This window comes from Uranotaenia lowii, chromosome 1, assembly GCF_029784155.1.
Source record: "Uranotaenia lowii strain MFRU-FL chromosome 1, ASM2978415v1, whole genome shotgun sequence".
NCBI classification, from domain to species: Eukaryota; Metazoa; Arthropoda; class Insecta; order Diptera; family Culicidae; genus Uranotaenia; species Uranotaenia lowii.
Window position 1 is genome coordinate 205,761,491 of NC_073691.1, and position 22,345 is coordinate 205,783,835.

A 22,345-nucleotide genomic window follows, 5' to 3' on the forward strand; every position below is an offset into this window, starting at 1 on the left:
TATCCCAACTAACCGACACTCTCGGATATTACACCATGGCACAGACACACAGTCAAATCCACAGCATCTCCCGTCATGTGGCAAAAGAAGGGAAAACCATAGCATTAAAACTTGATTCGTCGATTCCTTCTTCGACCAAGATTCATCCCCCCATTCCCGGGTGCAAAAGCACAAGTGACTTACCCCAAACAACATCGAACGAACTACAATGAAGGCAAAAGTATCAAACATCAACAGCACATTAGGATATCGATTGAGGCTTGACATGAAATATTCATTAGAGATGAAGATCTGCCCGGGAACCATAGTTATCGTCTGCTGTCGATCTGTTGCGATTTCGACCTACAACGGACTTTTTTCTGCCCTTTTTTTCTTCCAACCCACAGTGGGACTCGTCTCCGAAGGGCAGAGCACGGTAATGGCGGTAAAATGTTTTTCTTGATTACATGAAAATTACTTTGTTTTCTAATTTCCATTCCATCCTCAAAATTACTTCCGGTTGGTTGCATGTGAGGAGGCCGCTGCCCGTTTTTGTTCCCGAGTCCTGATAAGAGTCTACGATGGATGCGATGGGTTGGGTTGTACGGTTGTATATTCTTCCGGCTCAGTGAGGACTGTCCATCAAACTGAAGCGGCTGTTAATCGCACTTTACTTTTGAGGTGGTGAACCACGCCTTGACGAATAAAGGAGATATTTCAACCTGAGAGTTTTATTTTATATTTAAAAAAAAACTCAAGCATTGAATTGGAAAAACTTCATCCTAGATGTCAACTGCAGGGCTGAAAGTTTCTCCCTTTCGCATTCGGTCCAGTTTCTAGCAGTTTTTCTAGAGAACTATTCACTTTCAAAATTCATCCCCCCTTACTTAGACCACATTTTTTCTGCCACTTTCCAAGACAACTCTAGGTACTCGAAATTGAAGAACCTACCAACTTGCAACAGGACAGTTTGGGAAAAAAAACCCAAACCATATCCACAACATGGCAAATAGAAAGAAACAAGTATTCCGCATTCCAAATCAAGGCAACGACTTTGCAAATCTCGAGAAAATGCCTTCGATGTCGTTTGTGACAAGTTTTTTGGTCTGGTTTACCGTCATTTTGACAGTTTTGAAAAATTGAACATTTAGACTAATTTAAAATGTTAAAAATTTTGACAAAATAAACACTTTTGCTTATTTTAAGAAATTTGAATATTTTGTCAATTTTGTCAATTTTGCCAACTTTGTCAATTTTGTCAATTTTGTCAATTTTGTCAATTTTATCAATTTTGACAATTTTGTCAATTTTGTCAATTTTGTCAATTTTAAAAATTTTGTCAATTTTATGAATTTTGTCAATTTTAAAAATTTTGTCAATTTTGTCAATTTTGTCAATTTATTCAGTTTGGTCAATTTTGTCAATTTAAACAATAACGTCACTTTTGTCAATTTTGACAACTTAGACAATTTTGACAAGACAATTTTGACAATACAGTTTTGACAATTTTTACAATTTTGACAATTTTTACAATTTTGACAATTTTGTCAATTTTGTCAATTTTGTCAATTTTGTCAATTTTGTCAATTTTGTCAATTTTGTCAATTTTGTTAATTTTGTCAATTTTGTCAATTTTGTCAATTTTGTCAATTCTTTCTTTTTTGACATTTTACAAAATTGTCAAAATTCACAAAATTTACAAAATTTACAAATTTACAAATTTACAAATTTACAAATTTACAAATTTACAAATTTACAAATTTACAAAATTTACAAGGTTTACAAAATTTACAAAATTTTCAAAATTTACAATACTATTAGTTGAAATTTCTTGAATTTTCAGTTTTCAGTCTGTTTAAGAATCGTTACATAACTTGTATTAAAAAATTCAAATTAGAGGACGATAGCAATGATGTATTTTTTTTTTGTAACTGTCCTTGTGGCATTTGAATTAAGAAGCGCGAATGACGCATTTCACACGACGTCCATTCAGACAGAATTCAGGATCTATCGTCACTTTTGCAGTATATCAATAATCGTTTCGCTGCACAATCAACTTGCTGGCTGGTAAACGGTGGATAATGTGCAACACGAGACCCCATAGTGGTCATATCACCTCTTATTCACAACTCCTATCTCTACCTCCCCGCGGTGCCGGCTGGGGTGCGAGTAACCTAAGCGGAGATCGGGTACCCAACCCCGGTGGATGCTTTGGTCGCATGCAGACTGAGAAGGTGGCCGCACGCGTCTGTTCCCCAGGTCAGGGGCGGCGTGCAACAACAACCGAGCGTCTGTTCTCCAGGTCAGGGGCGGCTCAAACAGCGTCTGTCTTGCAGCAAGCGGCTGAATTTATGAAATGCGGCTCCCGCCAGCTAAGTCCAAGATGGCAGCCCCATCGCGGGATAGGGACTTTAGGCTAACAACCTACTGCTCCCGATTCATAACTTGTTACGGAATCCGAAAGAAATGACCGATCTGGAACTTTGGCGACGACTTTTAGCATGAAAACACGGACACGAATTGGAACTTGGAATGTTTTAACCCTTGCCCAACAAGGCAAACTGGAACAACTTGCTAGAGAGGCTAGCCGCCTCAAGCTTGAAATTCTGGGACTGAGCGAAGTCCGTTGGCCTAATACTGGAGAACACAAGACACAATCCGGGCAAGTCCTGCTTTACTCTGGCATACGAGGAGAACATGCTACTCGGGAACGAGGAGTTGGTTTCCTGTTAAGCCCGCAGGCCTACGCGGCCCTCATTAGATGGGAACCGATAAACGAAAGAATAATCGTAGCCAGATTTAGAACACGGGTTAGAAACCTTACAATGGTTCAGTGTTATGCGCCAACTGACGTTGCCGATTTGCAGGAGAAAGAGCAGTTTTACAGTCAACTGAACAGCGTGGTAGAGAGAATTCCGAAGGGTGACATTCAAATCCATTTGGGCGACTTCAACGCAAAGATTGGCTCCGACAATCAAGACCTTGAGCGCATCATGGGGCGCCATGGCCTAGGACAGATGAGCGAAAACGGAGAGCTGTTTGTAGAATTTTGTGGCAATAACAACATGGTGATCGGTGGATCGCTCTTCCCCCATCGACCAGCACATAAGGTCACTTGGGTATCCCGAGATGGCCGAACAGAAAATCAAATTGACCACATCTGCATCAGCCGAAAATGGAGAAGGAGCCTTCTTGATGTCCGCAACAAGCGAAGCGCAGACATTGCATCGGACCATCACCTCGTCCTTGGCGAGATACGACTGAGAGTTGCGCGTGTCCAACGGCGCGAGGAGAAAGTCGGGTGTCGATACGACGTCCGCCGGTTGGAGAATCCAGAGGTGAAAAGGGCATACGTTGAACAGCTAGAATCCCGAGCCTCGGAGCTGCCGACAGACGGAACAGTCGAAGAACAGTGGTGTGGAATCAAGAATGCCTTTATCACGACGAGCCATGGTACTCTCGGTAAAGTTTGTGGAAGAAGAAGTGAATGGATGTCGGATGAAACTTGGAGGATGGTCGATGATCGGAGAAAGGCGAAAGTCGGAATTGAGCAGGCATGTACCGGGTCAGCCAAAGCAGCCGCCCGCTTACGATATGTGGAGCTGGAAAAGGCAGTTAAACGAGCTTGTAGACGAGACAAGAGAGCCTGGACAAACTCCCTAGCCGAAGAGGGAGAAAGAGCCGCCGCCAATGGAGATATCCGATTACTTTATGACATTTCTCGCCGCCTCAGTGGTGCAAGGACTAATGCAAGAATGCCGCTGAAAAACCGAGCAGGTCAGTTATTGACCGATCGAACAGATCAGCTCAAACGATGGACTGAGCACTTCGAACAACTCTTCCGAGTCACGAATAGCGATGGCCAACAGAACCCGCAGCTTGAAGCGCCAACAGTAAGTCGCATAAATGGCGTCAACTCGGAAGCGCCCTCGCTGGCTGAAATAGAAGCGGCAATCAAAAACATGAAATCCAACAAAGCACCTGGGATCGATTGCATCCCTGCTGAAATGCTGAAAGCCGACCCTGCCCTGTCAGCACAAATGTTGCACCGTCTTTTCGCTGACATCTGGGATACTGCAACATTCCCGGCCGACTGGATGCAGGGTATCCTCGTAAAGGTCCCGAAGAAAGGAGACCTGACAGAGTGCGGTAACTGGCGAGGCATAACGTTGATCTGTACAACCCTCAAAGTACTCTGCAAAGTGATCCTGAACAGGATCCAGGAGAAAATCGACGCTACACTCCGACGGCAACAAGCTGGATTCCGATCCGGACGATCATGTGTGGACCACATCACAACGCTACGAATAATACTGGAACAAATCAACGAATTCCAGGACTCTCTTCTGCTGGTGTTCGTTGATTTCGAAAAAGCATTCGACCGACTTAATCATGAAAACATCTGGGCGGCTCTAAGGCGACGAGGAGTCCCAGAGAAACTAGTCCATCTCATCGAAGCACAATACGAGGCATTTTCGTGCAAGGTCTTGCACGATGGTGTCTTGTCCGAACCAATCCCGGTAACTGCTGGAGTGAGACAAGGATGTATCTTATCACCGCTACTTTTCCTCATCGTGATGGATGAGATTCTGACTGGATCGATCGACTGTGCACCGAATCGAGGATTGCCGTGGAATCCTTTAACAATGGAGCAACTGAACGACCTTGACCTGGCTGACGATATTGTTTTGCTCGCCCAAACACAACCGGACATGCAGAGCAAACTCGACGACCTCACCGAAAGCTCCAAGGCAGCAGGTCTCAAAGTCAATGTCGGAAAGACCAAGTCGATGGAAATCAACACAGGAAATCCCTCCAGTTTCATGGTAGCTGGGCAACAAGTTGAGAAAGTGGAGTGCTTCCAGTATCTTGGTAGCCAGATTACGTCTGATGGTGGTACCAGGAAAGACATCGAAACCCGGATCAGAAAGGCCCGATTTGCGTTTGCGAGTCTCCGAAACATCTGGCGGTCACGCCAGATCTCTCTACGAACAAAAGTCCGAATCTTCAACTCAAACGTCAAATCCGTATTGCTGTACGGGTGCGAAACTTGGTGCACATATGCGGTGACGACGCGAAAACTGCAAGTATTTGTAAACCGCTGCCTGCGGAACATCATCCGCGCTTGGTGGCCTGGCAACTGGATCTCGAATGAGGAACTACATCGCCGGTGTCATCAAAGGGCGCTAGAAATCGAGATTCGGGAACGTAAGTGGAGATGGATTGGGCACACGCTGCGAAAAGATGAAAACGAGATTTGCAGAGAGGCGCTTGACTGGAATCCAGAAGGTCATCGAAGAAGAGGCAGGCCCAGAAACTCGTGGCGGCGAAGCCTAGCCGCTGAAATCCGAACTGTCGACGAGAATCTTGACTGGGACCAGGTGAAGACGCTGGCTCCGGATCGTCAACAGTGGAGGTCTTTTACCACGGCCCTATGCACCGGAGGATCGGCGCGGGATCATTAAGTAAGTTAAGTAAGTGCACAATCAACTCAAATCGAACGCGCGCATTGCACGCTTTTAGACCATCGATGGTTACCAAAGTTCAAATTCATCAATGATGAGCCGCTGAATTGATGGAAAAATCGATTTTCCTCCTCGCCGTTCCGTTTGGTTTACATTTTGGCACGACCGACACACAAATCGACAGACCAACCGGAAGAGGAAAGCGTCAGTCAGTCCGGGGTCCGAATCTGTCGGTCAGCGCGGTGCCAATCACAGTCTTCAGGAGGCGTCGCTCGTCCGAGTGTCAGAAATTATTCATTTACTTGGTTCGGATGACTGCCGTCTTTCCACGATTTCGGAGAACGGTTGCCACCGTTCCGTGGAGGTGTGGGAAGTTTTGAATTCCGACGGATTCGAAATGATTGAAAAACAGAGAAAACCAATCGATCGATTCGAGCTTTGTGGCTGGAAAGTTTTCATCGTGCCAGACCCCGAGATGCTCTTTTCCAAGAATGTTCGTGGAAAATTCCGATGAAACCGCTGCTTGGCTTTCCGATTTTTGTTTTGGATTATGCAATACCCCCCAAGACGAGTGACGGGCAGACGATGGTCTATTAAATATTCAAGCAGTTTGCACGCCACCAGGATAGAGGTGCATTTTCTGAAATCGGAGTCGCCTGCTAGTAAATGGCGTCGAGAGAGCGGCTGTTAGTTAATTGCAATGAAAATGGAATGGCTTGCGACATTAAACTTTAATGAAACGTAATCATTTCGAGCGCGTTCTTGATGAGCGTTACTGCCACAGTAATGAAAGGGAATTACGCGTTTTATCAGTTCATTATTGAGGAAATCTCAAAGAGTACCAAAAACGAGCTTTTTGAACTGCTTCATCAAATATTAATTCACCAGAGCGGGAAGAAAGGCGAAACCATTTGGGCCCTGGCCTGGTCATTCGATGTCGATAGAGCCACTGTTTTTATCAGTAGCCGTCAGCCGGCGCTATTCTTTGGAGTGAGGAAATTTATTGCGCAATTCGATCCTAGTTCATGGATCCCATCAGCGAACGGCGGACTTCCAATCAGGATTTGCTTCAAAGCGGCCGACTCATTATTCACTCCAAGCCCAGGGCCTATCGGTACCCCATAATCTTTTATTTTTCGGAAATGGGGAGGAGCAGTTGATCCAATTAAAATCAACGGCCTTCGACTTTGGTCTGCCGGAAAGATTGGCTGATTTGCAAAACGGCCCTCATCTTCATTCGAAGTCACAGTTCATCGATTATGGGCATCTCCCTGCTTCACGATTATTATGAGCTTTGGAGCAACCCACATCGCAGCTGGGCTGGAAAATTGAATCTCGAGCAGATCAAGAAGCCTTCTCTGCGATGCCACACAGCTCGGTTCCGATAACACTGAGACTATTTTTCGATGAGACCAGCCCCGGCGGACCGTCATCATCAACGTCAACAACAACGACGGACGTCTCGCTCGTCATAATCGTTATTATAGGATCCAACCGGGAGATTTTCCCTGCCCTTCCACTCGCAAACATTGTACCACAAACCAAAACAGCTTTGCAAGTAGCATGTGATAATAAAAATGAAAATGTACACTTTGACCCCAAAGGAGCATCGGGAACATTACCCGGTTCCAGTCCCTCCCTGTCGATAACGAAAAGCAGCAGAGCTCCTCCCTAACGTTTAGATATTGGCTTTGTGAACTTTTTCTCTCGGACTTTTGTACTCGAACCACAAACAGAAACTTCATCGAGAAGGACCAATGGGGGGGTTAAAATGGAAAATCCCATAAGGTTGGTTGGGACAGATTTCACAGTTTGAGATTTTTCTCCCACATCGAAAATCCGAGAATCACACAACAGTCTTGTGATGATAAGCATCCCACATCAGCCATTGGTTCAGCGATGTTTTGCAGCAAACTCTCGAACCCGACTGGAAAGCGTCCGTGATTGTGTGTTGTTTGTGTGTATCTTCTATTAGGTGCTGCTGCTGTTACTGAAAGTGCACGGAATGGTCGTCTTATTTTTTTTCACTTGAATCAATAATGGTGTTGTTTATAACAAAAATTGTTAAAAATCATTTGTTGAAAGACAACAACTGTAGGAATTTGTTTCAAACGAATGACCAATTTTGCTTTCAAAAGATCAAGTGATCGGCCTGAGCGAAATAGTACATTTATGATGCATTATTCTCTGTTAAAAACATTAATCAATATTCTTAACAGGGACTGATTGAAAATCGATGAGCAAATGTTTCTTACATGGCGACCGTTATAAATGATTCAATAAGTTTCTTAACGTCAAGAAACTTTTTTTTTCTAACGGTCGCCGTGTAAGAAACTGATTTTGCAACTTTAAATCCGAGTGAAGTTTTACAAAACAGTACAAAGTCAGAGACCAAATATATCCCGTCTTTCAGTTAGTTAAGAAAAAAAAATTCAATTATGTAGAGGCAAAAACTCTAAAACTATACCTAGCTTTGGGAAAATTTAATTCAACGTTTTTTTTCACGAATCCTCAATTTTCAGCAACTATTCTTTCCATTTTCAAAAGGGGATTTTTATGCCTAAATTGTTTTAAATAGTATTAAGTTCCCGTAGAACTTTGCACTTTTCAACGAGAAACAAAAAACAACTGCACCGAGAAATGGATTCCGGAATTTATTACATTTTCACCCCGGGAGGCAAGTTGAAAAGTATGTTCATCACTGAGCTGACCTCGATGGAACAAACCATCTCAGAGACAGAGACAGAGACACACAAAGAGCCAGAGTCAGAGTTCGGGCCAAGTTTCATGAAAATGAAAATAAGATATCACTTCTTCATTACTTCACTTGGGGGGCCGTCCATTTCTGTTGCTGCGCGTGTACGTAGATGAAAAACGAGAGCAGAGGGCGAAAATAAAAATTAAATTATTCAAATGAAAGTTGGCATTCCGGCAGGCAGTGGATGGCGGTTTGGAATCCGATGATGAGGTCGTCCCTCCGGGCTGGAACGCGATCCCTCAAAAATGTCGTCAACGGATCTGCCCCGGATGGTTTTTCGGTTTTCTGTTTTCTCAGTCTTCAGCCAGCCCACTTCCATCTTACCTCAGACAATTTTCTGGGCCTCGGGGAAGGCGACATTCCAAGTTCCACGAGCCAGCCAAAAGTCAGGCTCTAGGCAGGAGGTTTCCGAAATTATTCCCGGATGGAAATTATGGTTCGTTTGAGTGTGTTTATTCCCTGTGTCACCACCGCCCGCTGGTGGAGGACTCTCTGCAGCTTTACCACCAACGACCCCGCAAACCCAGGCAGGACCCCGCTGGATTGTGGAAACTTTGAAACCATCAGGGCTTGTTATTTTATTAGGAATTTTTCTTTCTCCAAGAGCCTTAGAGCGGCGAATAACTCTCCCCGTCAAACGAATAACGTCATCCTATGGCCTCATTGCTTGAATTTTGATGAGGTGCGTCATCGGAAGAAACAAAAATGTATGCAGATTGTAATTCTTACTAAGTTTAGTCGAAATGTCAATTTGCATATGTTTAGACTAGAAGCAGAGCGACATGCTTAGAAGTGTTTGTGCTTAGAAGTGGATCCGCATTCAATGAATTCTCATTAGTTTTGATGTTTTGTCAAAATTATGTCATGAAATGTTAATCTACTCTTTTCGCTTAAAGCACCTAAGTATGCCCTTAGTAAGATTTCAAATCAAACTTCTAGGCTTTGGGAACAAACAGTTCAAAACTTCCAAAATTGTCAAAATTGTCAAAATTGTCAAAATTGTCAAAATTGTCAAAATTGTCAAAATTGTCAAAATTGTCAAAATTGTCAAAATTGTCAAAATTGTCAAAATTGTCAAAATTGTCAAAATTGTCAAAATTGTCAAAATTGTCAAAATTGTCAAAATTGTCAAAATTGTCAAAATTGTCAAAATTGTCAAAATTGTCAAAAATTGTCAAAATTGTCAAAATTGTCAAAATTGTCAAAATTGTCAAAATTGTCACAATTGTCGAAATTGTCAAATTGTCAAAATTGTCAAATTGTCAAAATTGTCAAAATTGTACAAAATTGTCAAAATTGTCAAAATTGTCAAAATTGTCAAAATTGTCAAAATTGTCAAAATTGTCAAAATTGTCAAAATTGTCAAAATTGTCAAAATTGTCAAAATTGTCAAAATTGTCAAAATTGTCAAAATTGTCAAAATTGTCAAAATTGTCAAAATTGTCAAAATTGTCAAAATTGTCAAAATTGTCAAAATTGTCAAAATTGTCAAAATTGTCAAAATTGTCAAAATTGTCAAAATTGTCAAAATTGTCAAAATTGTCAAAATTGTCAAAATTGTCAAAATTGTCAAAATTGTCAAAATTGTCAAAAATTGTCAAAATTGTCAAAATTGTCAAAATTGTCAAAATTGTCAAAATTGTCACAATTGTCGAAATTGTCAAAATTGTCAAAATTGTCAAAATTGTCAAAATTGTCAAAATTGTCAAAATTATCAAAATTGTCAAAATTGTCAAAATTGTCAAAATTGTCAAAATTGTCAAAATTGTCAAAATTGTCAAAATTGTCAAAATTGTCAAAATTGTCAAAATTGTCAAAATTGTCAAAATTGTCAAAATTGTCAAAATTGTCAAAATTGTCAAAATTGTCAAAATTGTCAAAATTGTCAAAATTGTCAAAATTGTCAAAATTGTCAAAATTGTCAAAATTGTCAAAATTGTCAAAATTGTCAAAATTGTCAAAATTGTCAAAATGTCAAAATTGTCAAAATTGTCAAAATTGTCAAAATTGTCAAAATTGTCAAAATTGTCAAAATTGTCAAAATTGTCAAATTGTCAAAATTGTCAAAATTGTCAAAATTGTCAAAATTGTCAAAATTGTCAAATTGTCAAAATTGTCAAAATTGTCAAAATTGTCAAAATTGTCAAAATTGTCAAAATTGTCGAAATTGTCGAAATTGTCAAAATTGTCAAAATTGTCAAAATTGTCAAAATTGTCAAAATTGTCAAAATTGTCAAAATTGTCAAAATTGTCAAAATTGTCAAAATTGTCAAAATTGTCAAAATTGTCAAAATTGTCAAAATTGTCAAATTGTCAAAATTGTCAAAATTGTCAAAATTGTCAAAATTGACAAAATTGTCAAAATTGTCAAAATTGTCAAAATTGTCAAAATTGTCAAAATTGTCAAAATTGTCAAAATTGTCAAAATTGTCAAAATTTTTCAAAATTGTCAAAATTGTCAAAATTGTCAAAATTGTCAAAATTGTCAAAATTTTCAAAATTTTCAAAATTTTCAAAATTTTCAAAATTGTCAAAATTGTCAAAATTGTCAAAATTGTCAAATTATCAAAATTGTCAAAATTATCAAAATTGTCAAAAGTGTCAAAATTGTCAAAATTGTCAAAATTGTCAAAATTGTCAAAATTGTCAAAATTGTCAAAATTGTCAAATTGTCAAAATTGTCAAAATTGTCAAATTGTCAAAATTGTCAAAATTGTCAAAATTGTCAAAATTGTCAAAATTGTCAAAATTGTCAAAATTGTCCAAATTGTCCAAATTGTCAAAATTGTCAAAATTGTCAAAATTGTCAAAATTGTCAAAATTGTCAAAATTGTCAAAATTGTCAAAATTGTCAAAATTGTCAAAATTGTCAAATTGTCAAATTGTCAAAATTGTCAAATTGTCAAAATTGTCAAAATTGTCAAAATTGTCAAAATTGTCAAAATTGTCAAAATTGTCAAAATTGTCAAAATTTTCAAACTTTTCAAAATTGTCAAAATTGTCAAAATTGTCAAAATTGTCAAAATTTTCAAAATTTTCAAAATTTTCAAAATTTTCAAAATTGTCAAAATTGTCAAAATTGTCAAAATTATCAAAATTGTCAAAATTATCAAAATTGTCAAAAGTGTCAAAATTGTCAAAATTGTCAAAATTGTCAAAATTGTCAAAATTGTCAAAATTGTCAAAATTTGTCAAAATTGTCAAAATTGTCAAAATTGTCAAAATTGTCAAAATTGTCAAAATTGTCAAAATTGTCAAATTGTCAAAATTGTCCAAATTGTCCAAATTGTCAAAATTGTCAAAATTGTCAAAATTGTCAAAATTGTCAAAAATTGTCAAAATTGTCAAAATTGTCAAAATTGTCAAAATGGTCAAAATTGTCAAAATTGTCAAAATTGTCAAAATTGTCAAAATTGTCAAATTGTCAAAACTTACAAATTAACAATTTTGACAAAAATTGAAAAAATGACAATTTAGATTATTATATTTAAATTTTTGAGATTTTTAAAATTTTTTCAATTGTATCCAATATTCAAAAATTGTATGGGAATGAGAAAATATCGATTCAATTCTGTCATTTCCCAAAATCTGGTTAAGTAGATTTTTTATAAAATTCATCTATATTTCTGTTTCTATATGGCAGAGGCTAATTCATACAAAGCCGATTCGTACCATTCATCTCAATCTGCTTGACATGCAAATTTTCCACTGGATCCTTCAATCGACCGATTTAATCAGATTTCAGCATGTTATGATGATGCTTGTAAAGTTGACAAATTCATGTGCTTAAGAATGTTATCTCCAGTAATTTATTCGAACCCCTCCACCAGTTTTCGAAAACACCCGCCAGGAGCCAGCATTTTGTTCTGTTCTGGTGCTGGCAAAAGGTGAGTTCTTCTCAGCCAGTTTGGTGTAAATGACAACTTAATGAAATAAATTACATTCAGTTTCAATTATCTTGCCAGTTTACCGAACGAATTTCCGGCCTGCCGACCAACCGACAACCGACTAGTCTTGGACGATGGTCCATTGTCTAGCTACATAGGTTTCGTTGATGATCAGCATCAGTGCCATCGTCATCATCATCATCATCATCTACATCCGGGTTTATCCGGTTTCCTTTCGAATATTTGTCTCAGTAAAAGGTGTGTAGGAATGAGTTTATGTGGGAGTATTTGAATGGTTGTTTTCCAGACCAATCTACTTAGGTACTCCTACACTGTGACTGTGAAAGTCTAGGCTCTGAGATAGCTGCCGTGTGATGCCGGAGATCATTTATCAACCCCTTCCAGCAGACAGAGATAGAGAGAGAAAGGTACTTCAGATGGGGGCAAGTCTTCCGAGTAGAGAATCCGACATCTCACGCCGACGACGACGACGTTTCGCAAACTAATGAGAGCAGATGGAAGATTAATGAAAAGTATGCTTTTCGATTAGATTAAATGCCAACCCGGGTGCTCCGAGGTGATTGGATTTACCGGAACTCGAAGCCACCCGCATGGATCGGCTGGAAGATTACGAGAAGCAGGTCCAGGATCTGAATATGGCTAGCATAAGCACAACATTCTAGCATCACAGCCGCAAGATTTGGGAATGGTCTTCCGGGAGCGATTGTAGTTTCCCTGTTGGATTTTCCCGCTTGAGCAACGATCCCAATTAGTGATAACAAAACTCATAAATTCTCTAACGGTAATAAATTTCATTTTCTTGACCATTCATCTCTTTTGGAAATCGGAATTCTAACCGTAGGTGATTTGGCTTGGCGTTCATGTTTATCTGAACAACTTTTTTTCTATACATTTAAAGCACTTGTTTATGAAGCATACAGTTTTTTTCATATTCAACAAAAAATTTCTTCATTAATTCCAAAGCTCAACTTCGTGATGAGTAATGAAGTAATCAAGCCGTTTAGTATATGAAAATTGAGTCTCGGTATGATTTGTTCTTTCTATAGTTTGAATCCAAGCTACGTTAAATCATCAAATCATACAAAGTATCCTGCAGAGCGTTTGCAATTGATCAACTTTCGACTCCAACTGACACCCCTAGATGTCCTGGGAACGTAGATGCCAGCAAATCATCGAAATGAATTTATTCGATCAAATAATGCTCAAACGCAGAGATAATACCCCGTGAATGTGAACGAACGCGCCAGGAAGCCAAGCCAAGTTAGGCAAAGACGAGGCAAGTCCGCCCGACCGGAATCAAATCAATCTTGATTGATCCTAACGAGTCGGCTCTCAGTTGGAATTACTTTGCTGCTGTACAAAATAAATACGTTCGTGTTCGTGTGTGTAAGAATTCATGTAGAAAAAAAAACCAAACACACACCGAAGCTCGAGGATCCTTTTCCTGAAATCCTCCAGGTGGAAGCTACTAAACTTCGAAGCGAATTTCGGGGAAGGTACCTTTTTCCCCGTTCGTCCGTCTTGTCTCTGTCGAATCCACCTGCTGTGTGAACAGCAGAGGCAGGAAAATCCCGATCAACCGGATTAGCATTCCGATGATTGGTTGGGCATTCATCCCCCCTTACCCTCGCGCTAACATTCAACTTTCTTGTACGCAGCGCAGTCAGTCTTTCATGGAAGAAAGAAATAAGAAACAAATCTTCATCGCACGCATTTCACGGTTGAAAGATAGAAAACATGCTAAGAAGCGGTGCGAAAATTTGTCGGAGCTTTGAGATGATTGAACCCTCGGCTGTCGGTTTCCGGCCGATGAATTACACACTCTTTGGCAGATATGGATTTAGGTTTACTTCCCGAACCTCCCACGACAAAATCGTGACCACATTCAGCTACACTCCCTAAACTGGAGTTTTTTCCACTCATTCACTGCTAAAGTTTTCGCAAAGAATCAAACCCAACGAGCATTGAGGTGCACGTAAATTGTTATGGAATCGATACGGTATGCGCGAGAAGGAATAAATTATTGCCAATCACTCGGAAGGAAAGCCTAAGTCTGAAATTGGGTGCTATTAATTCAAAGTCGATGCTTTCGTGGTAGATACTAATTTTTGATACCGAATCAACGAACATTTGACGTCATTGAAATTCAAAAACTTGTTCAATGATGCTCCCAGTCGATTAAAAAGTCTTGACGTTGTCTAAATAAACCAAATTTAGGCACTTCAAAAACCTTTAAGAATTCGTTAATTTGAGTAAACTAATAAAAAACTTGTACATAATTTAACCATTTTTGATAAAAAAAATGGTGAAACTTAGATTAAATTTTAAAATTTTTTGATAATTTCGATTCTTCAAATATTCAAACAATGAACAGAATAAAAATTTGATGCATATTATAAATTTTATCAATTTTATCGATTTTATCGATTTTGTCAATTTTGTCAATTTTGTCAATTTTGTCAATTTTGTCAATTTTGTCAATTTGTCAATTTTGTCAATTTTGTCAATTTTGTCAATTTTGTCAATTTTGTCAATTTTGTCAATTTTGTCAATTTTGTCAATTTGTCATTTTGTCAATTTTGTCAATTTTGTCAATTTTGTCAATTTTGTCAATTTTGTCAATTTTGTCAATTTTGTCAATTTTGTCAATTTGTCAATTTTGTCAATTTTGTCAATTTGTCAATTTTGTCAATTTTGTCAATTTTGTCAATTTTGTCAATTTGTCAATTGTCAATTTTGTCAATTTTGTCAATTTTGTCAATTTTGTCAATTTTGTCAATGTTGTCAATTTTGTCAATTTTGTCAATTTTGACAATTTTGTCAATTTTGACCAATTTTGTCAATTTTGTCAATTTTGTCAATTTTGTCAATTTTGTCAATTTTGTCAATTTTGTCAATTTTGTCAATTTTGTCAATTTTGTCAATTTTGTCAATTTTGTCAATTTTGTCAATTTTGTCAATTTTGTCAATTTTGTCAATTTTGTCAATTTTGTCAATTTTGTCAATTTTGTCAATTTTGTCAATTTTGTCAATTTTGTCAATTTTGTCAATTTTGTCAATTTTGTCAATTTTGTCAATTTTGTCAATTTTGTCAATTTTGTCAATTTTGTCAATTTTGTCAATTTTGTCAATTTTGTCAATTTTGTCAATTTTGTCAATTTTGTCAATTTTGTCAATTTTGTCAATTTTGTCAATTTTGTCAATTTTGTCAATTTTGTCAATTTTGTCAATTTTGTCATTTTGTCAATTTTGTCAATTTTGTCAATTTTGTCAATTTTGTCAATTTTGTCAATTTTGTCAATTTTGTCAATTTTGTCAATTTTTGTCAATTTTGTCAATTTTGTCAATTTGTCAATTTTGTCAATTTTGTCAATTTTGTCAATTTTGTCAATTTTGTCAATTTTGTCAATTTTTTCAATTTTGTCAATTTTGTCAATTTTGTCAATTTTGTCAATTTGTCAGTTTTGTCAATAAAATTTTGCCAATTTTGTCGATTTTGCCAATTTTGCCAATTTTGTTAATTTTGTAATTTTTTTCATTTTTTTAATTTTTTTCAATTTTGTCAATTTTGCCAATTTTGTCAATTTTGTCAATTTTGTCAATTTTGTCAATTTTGTCAATTTTGTCAATTTTGTCAATTTTGTCAATTTTGTCAATTTTGTCAATTTTGTCAATTTTGTCAATTTTGTCAATTTTGTCAATTTTGTCAATTTTGTCAATTTTGTCAATTTTGTCAATTTTGTCAATTTTGTCAATTTTGTCAATTTTGTCAATTTTGTCAATTTTGTCAATTTTGTCAATTTTGTCAATTTTGTCAATTTTGTTTGTCAATTTTGTCAATTTTGTCAATGTTGTCAATTTTGTCAATTTTGTCAATTTTGACAATTTTGTCAATTTTGACAATTTTGTCAATTTTGTCAATTTTGTCAATTTTGTCAATTTTGTCAATTTTGTCAATTTTGTCAATTTTGTCAATTTTGTCAATTTTGTCAATTTTGTCAATTTTGTCAATTTTGTCAATTTTGTCAATTTTGTCAATTTTGTCAATTTTGTCAATTTTGTCAATTTTGTCAATTTTGTCAATTTTGTCAATTTTGTCAATTTTGTCAATTTTGTCAATTTTGTCAATTTTGTCAATTTTGTCAATTTTGTCAATTTTGTCAATTTTGTCAATTTTGTCAATTTTGTCAATTTTGTCAATTTTGTCAATTTTGTCAATTTTGTCAATTTTGTCAATTTTGTCAATTTTGTCAATTTTGTCAATTTTGTCAATTTTGTCAATTTTGTCAATTTTGTCAATTTTGTCAATTTTGTCAATTTTGTCAATTTTGTCAATTTTGTCAATTTTGTCAATTTTGTCAATTTTGTCAATTTTGTCAATTTTGTCAATTTTGTCAATTTTGTCAATTTTGTCAATTTTGTCAATTTTGTCAATTTTGTCAATTTTGTCAATTTTTTCAATTTTGTCAATTTTGTCAATTTTGTCAATTTTGTCAATTTTGTCAGTTTTGTCAATTTTGTCAATTTTGACAATTTTGACAATTTTGTCAATTTTGTCAATTTTGACAATTTTGACAATTTTGACAATTTTAACAATTTCGACAATTTTGAAAATTTTGAAAATTTTGAAAATTTTGAAATTTTTTGAAAATTTTGACAATTTTGACAGTTTTTGACAATTTTTACAGTTTTGACAATTTTGACAATTTTGACAATTTTGACAATTTTGACAATTTTGACAATTTTGACAATTTTCTCAATTTTAACTTTTTTCCAATTCCTATAAAAATTGCCTTTCAATTCACTTTGCGACTTTGTTTCAAATTTAACAGTTTTGAACATTTACCTCGAATTGATTTTCCATCTTCTTAGACTCCCGGAGCCCACCAACAGGGACAAATGGAGTGGGTGGCGTAATTCAATTACTATAACCTTTCATCCACCCTACGGGAGATTTCCCTGGGAGTGCGAGATGAGAAACAAAAAACCCCACTCGAAGAAACGCTCGCTTTGACACACATATTCCATTTAAATAATCAGCTCAACAGCCCTCCTAATGAGCCTAAACTAGGTTCATAAAACCCACCCCCTTTTCCTGGGGGGAAGTTCTCGAGAAACCCATGTCAGTGACCCCTCGTCAATCGAGGGGGGCTTTTCGATGGCAGATCGTACTTACATTACATGTTTTCGGGTAACACAGGGGTATGAATTAAGGGGTACAGGAAGCCACCGAGGACCACCGACTGAGATAGCGTTTTTCCCCCAATCGAAACCCTTTTCCCCATGCCATATTCTACTGTTTTCGGAACATCCATGAACCCCGCCCTAAGACCCCCGGACCCATTTTTGTCCCCCTTGTAATGTGTGCTATCACGTTCCAGGTGCTGTAGGCGGTGACGGAGGCGACGATGAGAATGACAAAGAGAAGGAGGAGGAGGCCGAGCGTGAGCGCCAGGAGGCCATCCGCGAAGCCGAGGAACGACGGAAGGAGAAGCACCGCAAGATGGAGGAGGAGCGGGAAAAGATGCGACAGGAAATCCGGGACAAAGTGAGTACCCCCCCATACTGGTTTTTATCCCTTTTTTTGTGAATCTACTATATCTCCTCATAAAACGGATGAGACATTGTGTTTTTCCGACGACAACGGAATAAAAACGAATGACCCAACTTTTTCGGGGACTAATTAGTCAGCAAACTTCACTGAGCCTACGTTTGAGACACCAGCCTTCTTTTTCTTTTTTCGGAGATTTTAGAATAACATGAGATATGAGATGTTAATTTTTCCCCCAACTTACTTGATGACTGCTAATAAAAACAAAAGCGTTGAATGAAACATTTTGTAACGAGTACCTCATTCTTGAGATATTCTTCAATAATAATATCTCCGACAATAACCCACCCTCCGTTCTTCAGTGAGAAAATCCTAACTTTTGCCATTTTCCAACTTATCTCGGGTGTTTGCTGTAGAGAGTTCTGTTATCTTTCTGTCTGATATCTCAACAACCGGCTCATTAGCATACAGATGAGTGGCTGAAAAGGTGATGACTAGTCGTATTAAAATAATAACATCAGCTGTTTAGAAGTTTATACTTTTTGAAGACGGTAAACAAAAATTTAACTCGCAAGTCGCTAGACGTTGGCGTTGAGAAATGTGAGAAAAGTTGCAATCAGCTCTCTGGAAAGAAGAAGGTTGGTTGTTTGTTATGACTTTTTGACTGAGCAAACGTTGGGCGTCAATTTTGGTGGGATCGATGCAACCTTTTCAATATTATTCACCCACAAGCCTACACGCTATTGATTTTTATGAGTATTGACTTAAATATTCAAAAGGCGATTCATTGAAAAAGGGATCCGACTTAAGAAATAAGATTTTTGACAAGACGCACCACAAGATACAACAGAATTCCAGCTAATTCCTTTCAAACATAAAAAAAAAACAATATTTTTCTTACTATTATAAAATTACACAGACATAATATCGAGTAAGTAAAAAAAACATGAATTTCACTGTCTTCTAACACATCCGGCGACTCCTCCTGAAGGTAGCTTGACGACCTTTCCTCTTGCTTCCGGCTCGACGATCTAACAGTGGCTCCAGCTCTTCGATCTTAAATGATTCCTGGCTCGACGATCTCTAACTGGAACCCAGGTCCGATGACCTTCTAATTGTCTTCTGGTCTGACCTTCCACGGTCTCTGATCCAACGACCTCCACCTGGATCCGATCCGACGACCTTCCAACTGACTTCTGGTCTCGACTCCTTTAATGCTGCTCAAAGCTTGCTCCTGCGCCTCGACCCCTTTTCTGATGCCTGATGCTTCCCAATGGTTCCAGTCCAACGACCTTGGTTCAACCGCACGTAAGTGCTCCAGTGGCTCCTGGGTTCCAGATTTAATAACGTTCCATGATACCGGCTCGCCAACCTTTCATAACTTCCGGTCCAACGACCTACCAGTGATTCTGGCCCAACGGCCTGCTATGGCACCGGTCGATGACTTTGTTCGGTTCCAGCTCGACGCTCTTTTCAATAGATTCCGGTGCGCTTCCGATGGAACCGACTCAACAACCTTCCAAGGCACCTGTCCGGCGAACTCTCGTGTTTCCTGGCTTGTCGACCTGTTAGTTGGCCGCTAATGACTCCGCTTCTCCTACTTTACACCAGTGCTGGGAGCATACCCTTTTAATGTAGCAGACTGGAATCCATAAGAAGGTCGGCGATCCGGGAGCCAGAGGAAGGTCGTCGTGCCATTGGTGAGGTGTAGAGCCAAAAGAAGAGCGTCGAGCCGGAACCAAACAAGGTCTTCGGACCAGAGCCACTGGGAGGAAAAGCGTTGACGCCAAAGGAAAGCTTCGAGTCGCAGCAAGAGTGTAAAAACTAAAGTCATGGAAGGTCTTCGAATCTCAACAAAATGCATAAAGTTAAAAAAAAGATACCATTATCATACATAAACGTAACAAAAACAGAAACAGATAGAGTTGAAAATTAAGTAACAATGCAGGTTTCATTGATGGAATAGAGTTAATTCTTTAATCACTACTTCAGTAAGGTCCTTACATAGCTACACTCTATATTAGCGATTACTAGTTCCTCCAAGGGCTTTCTCCTCGGCTTTCGAGCTTTTCCGCAACACCAACAATTTCTTCCAGCCATCGCTAACCGGCCATCAAAGTCACGTATGCAAACCTCAGCGTGGCTCGAGACGGCATCGAGAGTAACCCTCTCGATCCGCGAACCTTCTTGGACTAAACTTTCGTGGAACCTCTTAGCTAGCCTTGAACATTTCACAGGCTAGTTTCTGGCCTGGTTCATCTCAGCGCTGGCTGGTCTCTTTGCGATGGTTCTCTGGTAGTTGGTTCGTTTTCTGGAGGCCAACTTGCTGACCGCAAGTATTGAGCAAATTTTTCTTCCATATCTGAGCCCATATCCAGTTAAAAACGTAAGTTTCAGTGGTGGAATAGAATTATAGTTTATTTACATTTCTTTGCCATGGCCTTACAAAGCTACACTCTACACTAGCGATTGTTCGTTCCATCTATGATCCTCAATACGCAAATCGCCTTATCGTGGGTGTCAAACTCTCCCCTCAATTCGCAGATTGATTATGTTGAATAGCATCGTCGACTGTAGAGCCCTGTCGCAACTTCAGTAAGCCCTTCAGCCTTTCAGCCCCTCATTACTTCAGAGAGGTCCTTACATAGCTACACTCTACATTAGCGATTGCTAGTTCCTCCAGCGATGGTCAATTCGCAAATTGCCCAATCCAGAACGGGGATCTAGTGTGACAAAATTAATAAAGCAGAAACTATACCTAAAGTTTATACAAAAGGTGTCTTCAACAAAGATGCTCATCAAATAATGCGCTTTATTTAAACAACATCAGATATAAGGACGTGTCATTTTTTCATAAATTTGACATATAAATTTTTTAATTGAAAGGATAGATAAAAAATGTTTTCTACAGTGCTGCAGCAATTACCTTTTAAAGCAACTTTGTCGAAGACATAAATTCCATAGGACGATTATTAAGCGCGCTATGATTGTTTCAATGCTGATATGTTAAAGCATGTCTAAAAAAACAGTTTTTAAGCTCTAACTCTATTGTATGTTGACAAAAATGACAAAAATGACAAAAATGACAAAAATGACAAAAATGACAAAAATGACAAAATTGACAAAAATGACAAAATTGAAAAAAAAAATGACAAAAATGACAAAAATGAAAAAAAATGACAAAAATTGATGAATTTGATAAATAATAAAAAATCTTTCGAAAACTTAGTGTTAAAGTTAAAAACCTCAAAGAATCTATAAAACTAAACAATTCCAAAAAAAAAATCTACGAAAAGAATTTTAATGTCCTATTTTGGGTCTTGGGTTTTTATAATTGCTAATTAAATTTTTTAAGCATTGAAAAAAGTCCTTAAAAATTGATTAAAAAATTAAATATTTTTATTTCGATTATTATTATTTATTTATATTTCGATAAATAAAAAAAAAGGTTTTTGAAATAAAAAAAATTAATATCTGTCTTTAATATTTTCAAAGCCAGAGCATTTAACGGTTCCAATCATTGATTAACTTTTTCGCAGTGTTTGCAAGTGATTGAATTATTGTTTGCACTTTGAAGATACCAGAAACTACCTTCTACGAAGACATAATGGGTATTGAAAGGCAATATACTGAACTCATATCCAGTTTTCTTTGCATGTTTAAAATATAATGTATTCTCTGGGATGACATTTGAAAAAAAAAATCGCCCCCCGAGAAATATTGCCCCAGGCCCCGCGATCGGTTAATACAGCTAAATTACGAAAATTATTAATTTTGAATTAATAATGTCAAACGAGTCTTCGAATCTTAATATTTAACTATTAAGTTTCAATTTTGGCTTTATTTCAATGTTCTTCTTTTCTTTTTTTCGATTGAATTAATACTTTAATCTATTATTTTTCAGAAAATCTAACATGAAAAAGGAGCAAAACGAAAAAATTTAAGCGCGTTCTCTTCGAAAATCGCTTTTGTGTACTTATTTCCTCTTTGACTTCAAAGCAATTTCTAAAAAGCTTAGTTCCAAAATAGTTGAAAATTCTACAAAAAAAAATATCTTATGTACGTTTTGAACCTAAAAGTTTCGAGAAAATTGTTTCACAATTGATTTTAAACGATAGAACTAATTGGACGTTTGCATAAAAGGAGGTACCAGCTAAATTTGTCGAACATTTTTCACATACTTTCAGATGACAGAGGCCAATTCTAGTGGTAAATGCATTGGTAGTTTATTTTGTTTGCGTTATATACTTTATACCGTTAAATGATGAGATTCAGGGTGAATTTCCATGAAGATTTCATTTGGAAGTCGTTAAAAATCCACTCATGAATCAATTTGATATCCAATCCAATCCAATAAAATCGTATTTTAATTCGATGTTTGTAGTTATTCAATATTGGTTTTGATAGTTTTTTATTTTGAAATAGTAATAGTCGAATGTTTTTATGGATTCCGAACTCATAAAACAAACTAGTTGAATTTTCAACAGTGTTATTTATAAAATCTTCTAAAAATTGCTGACGCCTTAACTTTATTTGAGTGCATTCAAATAAAAAAAATTCTTCGAGGACCCTCAATGAATTCTTGAAATCATAAAATTTACATCATTACTTTTTCATGGACGCACTCAGAAAACCCAGGAAAAAAACTCACTAATTAGACCATTAGTGTCAATTTAACACTCTT

The 22,345-nt window shown here is 37.3% G+C and overlaps 1 protein-coding gene across 8 annotated transcripts in view; it reads left to right on the top strand.

The window, feature by feature from the left end:
- Nucleotides 1–22,345, top strand: part of LOC129745086 (complexin) — a 276,770-nt gene that overhangs the window by 181,545 nt on the left and 72,880 nt on the right. For 5 of the 8 annotated variants that reach the window (XM_055737924.1, XM_055737939.1, XM_055737954.1 and 2 more), the window contains one exon: nt 17,492–17,658. In XM_055737924.1, the coding sequence (XP_055593899.1) occupies nt 17,492–17,658 (167 nt within the window). The remainder of the gene's footprint in view (nt 1–17,491; nt 17,659–22,345) is intronic. The other 3 variants (XM_055737931.1, XM_055737945.1, XM_055737977.1) reach the window with 1 other exon arrangement.